The sequence below is a fragment of the Belonocnema kinseyi genome, chromosome 9 (assembly GCF_010883055.1).
Source record: "Belonocnema kinseyi isolate 2016_QV_RU_SX_M_011 chromosome 9, B_treatae_v1, whole genome shotgun sequence".
NCBI lineage: Eukaryota > Metazoa > Arthropoda > Insecta > Hymenoptera > Cynipidae > Belonocnema > Belonocnema kinseyi.
In genome coordinates this window covers 51289236-51293165 of record NC_046665.1, presented here as the reverse complement: position 1 = coordinate 51293165, position 3930 = coordinate 51289236, and the positions used below count along the sequence as shown (strand labels likewise).

Below are 3930 nucleotides of genomic sequence, written 5' to 3'. Positions count from 1 at the left end.
TTTTCTGTTATTTGCCGTAAGCTAAATATTTGATCCGTACATGACCTTCCTGGCATAAACCCACTTTGGACTTCCCAAATCTTTGTTTCTGTTATTTTCATCTTGTGAAATGTCATACACAAGCTTGAAATCTTTAATATATATTATAATCCATTTAAAAATGTTTGAATCTTTGCAATTCGCCGCGATGCCACAACATCCCATGAAATCAGTGCAAGTCTCCTGAAATCACTTCACCCTTAGAACATTACATTTTTTTCATACATGGCATCCTTAAATTCCTTACATCCCTCAAATTGCGGATCCAGTATGTCGTCTAAAAAATTAAAAAATTAGTCTCGTGAATTCAAAATGAGTTCTCCGGGTTTTTTTTGGGTCACTGATGACGAATCAGTTGCCAAAATTCAAAATGACGGATCTAATTATGATGGAAAAAAATGTAAAAATAAGTCGCGTACCTTCAAAGTAGATTCTCAAAGGTTTTGTCGGTCGCTGATTACGAATCTAAAGTTACAATTACAAAATAAAAAAATTACGGATCGAATATGGTAGCTAAAAACTTAACAATTGGCTTCGTGGCTTCAAAATAAGTCTCCAGGGTTTTCTTGGCTGCTGATTACTAATCTGAAGTTAAAATTCAAAAATTCAAAATGGCGGATCCAATATAACGAACAAAAAATTAGTCCCGTGACTTAAAAATGGGTTCCAGGGTTTTTTACATTCTCATCAGAGAAGGTATTATGTAGATTTGTGTACAATTTGATCCCCCAGTTTTTCTCAAATGTTCACGTTTTGAGACCCCTCGAATCCGAAAAACAGGTTTTTACGAATGTATCTGTCTGTCTGTATGTATGTTTGCATGTCTGTCTGTATGTATGTCTGTCTGAGAACACGATAACTTTTGGAAAAATTAATCTATTAGATTGGCTTTTGCTACAGTCTTTTAATGTCCTAAGCTAAAAATGCCAGTTGGTTAGTCAGACATTTTTGATAAAAATACTAAAAGTGAGCTCATTTTGAAAATTTTTGAGTACCATTTTTTCATGATTCAAAAATTCTGTGTACAGTTGTTCATAGTACTTGAAAAGAAAAATGTTACTTTTCGATAGTCTTACAAGATTATCATATCAACTTTTTGAATTTTGTCGAAAAAGACAAATTTTGACCACACAAAAACTAATGAAAAATCAAAAATTGGATTTTGCGGTCAAACTCTGCAAGATAGGAAAAAAAATAACAAGCAAACATTGTGCACGCAAAAAATATCTACAAATTTGTTATTAATAACTTTTTATAGGACACGTTGTTTTTGTTTTATTTATAAAAAAAACATTAAAAATACAAAAATTAAATTTTTCGACACACGACACAAGCTAAACTAAAATAAATAGACAACATTTTTTCACCGAAGGTGGAGCAAAAAAGTTTTTATCAATGGTTTTTTTTACATTCTCATCAGAGAAGGTATTAGATAGGGGAGCGGCGGGTAACGTGGCGCACATGTTATAAAAAGCTCCGTTAAAAGTTAAATATGTTGAAAACTGTAGTAAAATAATATAGAACAGGTAAATCAATATCTTATCTATCCTATGCGTATAATTATTATTGAATTTACGTCTATTAAAGTAGTTAATTATCAAGTTTCATCAAAAGTGTGCCTGCGCCAAGTTTTCCTTCCTGGTTGGCTAATGTGGCGCGCTCTTAGTGCAGTTTCGGAAAGGGAAATAAAAGTTGTTTACTGAGTTCAATGAAATTAATTTTGGGGAAATAATGGGTTTAAATAATTACTTATAAATTCTGTGCAACTTGAACGTTATATATTATGTTTCTTTAAACCGGAAAAATTCTACTGTACTTTTTCACTATTTTTGGTCACTTTAAAAATACACACATAACACCCAAAAATAACTTTTCAAGATAAGAAATGAATGATAAGCTTTATTGACCAAATTTTGTCACTATACAAAACAGTACACATAAAAAAATACAGTGCAGTAAATATCTCTCGCTATCAATCAATCAATTTATGTAAATGAGGGTGCGCCATATTAACCGCCGCTCCCCTATGTGTAAAATTTGATACCCCCCCCCCCCATTTTTCGTCAAATGTCTACGTTTTGAAACCCCCTAAATCCGAAAAATAGGCTTTTACGAATTTACTAACAGACAGATTCACAGGATATTTTAGATTATATTTTTGTCATCGGGAATCAATTTTGAAAATACATCCTCCCAAATAATTAAAGGCATGCTTAAATAGTACCACATTTAAAGGTATTAACGTTAAAACAACCCTTAAAATAAATTCAACTCCTTTCCCTGTCAGGATATGTTTCTTTGAACTCTTTTTGAAATCTTTTGTATTTGTTTAAATTCATTGAAATGTTTAAAATCTTTTGAAATATTCGAAAAAAAAATTTGAAATCGTTTGAGAGTTTTTAAATCTTGTAAAATCTTTGACATCTGATGTACATGTTTGTTTATATGTCCCTTTTTGAATTCTTCAATATTCTTGAAATCTTTTAAATCCTTAACAATTTCAGAAATCTTTTGGAATGTTTTGTATTCCTTTAAAATCATTAAAAAAATTTTTATCTTTGTAAAATCTTTTGAAATCTTTCAAGAAAATGTTGAAATCATTTCAAATATATTATTTTTTCATTTTTGTAAAAACGTTTAAATCTAGAGAACACGCCTTTTTGAATCTCTGAAATTTTTAAAATCTTTGTGAAATGTTCTACAAATTGTTGAAACTTTTTGAAATCTAAAATCTTTAAAATATTTTGGAAATCTTGTGAAATGTTAAAAATATTTAAAATATTTTGAAATATTTGAAATATTAGAAACATTCTCTAAACTTTTGAAATCTGGTGTACACTCAAAACTCGAGTGGTCAACCCCTCTAAAAATTATTTGCATGGCGATAACTCATTCCAATTATGAAGAAAATGAATTAACGTCGAAATTTTGAACTAATAATTTTTATAAAATTTAAGTTCGAAACCACAACAAAATGTGTGATTGAATATTATATATTAGCGGAGAAGAAATTAGAAACCTAGAGAATTATTTACAATATTATAGACTGTTCTTTGCAATCTTTAAAATAATTGGTACATTCTACGGAAAGTGGCTTGAAATCTCTATATTTATTGTGTAATATACAAAAAATAAATTATAACTTGATAAATAAAAAAACTGTTCAGTACAAAAATTTCTTCTAAAAGAGTTTTTTCTTTCATAATAGAATAAAAGATTTAATTGCTCTTCGAATTTCAATGAAATTAATGTTTTAAGAGCAAAAAATAATAATTCAAGGCTCTGGTGAAAAATGAAAGAAGATTTCTAGGATTTCAAGGTTTAAACAAAATTCAAGGAGAATTCCAGGTTTTCAAGATCCCTGGGCACCCTGAACAGTTGCATTGTTCAAAAAGTTTCAATAGTGGTTTGAATCCGTGGATTCCTTTTTACTCGTAACGATGAGCTCAAGTTTCCCTTCAACATTTTCCCACACTAGCCTTTTATCATGACCGAATAACGGTCAATAAATGAACCTTCAATCGTCACTGAATTTTCAAAAGTACCATCGAAGTGCATCCGTATTAAAAGTGTCTCACGCACATCCTTATGTTTGAACTTGCAGATCGAAGCTTATCAGCAATAAGACCTGCTCGGCGAGGCCTTGGGCATCATAGAACAGTCTCGCTAATCGGTTAGAGGATCGAGGCTAGAGGATAGTTTGCCAGCAACAGGCTGCTCAGGATGCTGAGAAGCATCGTCGTCAACCTGGGGCATCGCCGACTCGACGCGCGAATTATTGCCAGCGTACGGAGGATCGCAGCCAGCTGAGAATGTCTGAGCAAAACGGGCCCACGGAGGGCCCGGGCTGGTGGCCCCCGGCGCAATCTTGGAAGTCACAGTCAGCGATGC

At 32.0% G+C, this 3930-nt stretch overlaps 1 protein-coding gene across 1 annotated transcript in view; it reads left to right on the top strand.

Moving 5' to 3' along the window:
* LOC117180540 (nuclear hormone receptor FTZ-F1 beta) overlaps window positions 1–3930 on the top strand; it is a 129972-nt gene that overhangs the window by 90432 nt on the left and 35610 nt on the right. The window contains exon 2 of the mRNA XM_033373037.1: window positions 3644–3928. Coding sequence (XP_033228928.1) covers window positions 3852–3928 — 77 coding nt within the window. The 5' untranslated portion in view covers window positions 3644–3851. The remainder of the gene's footprint in view (window positions 1–3643; window positions 3929–3930) is intronic.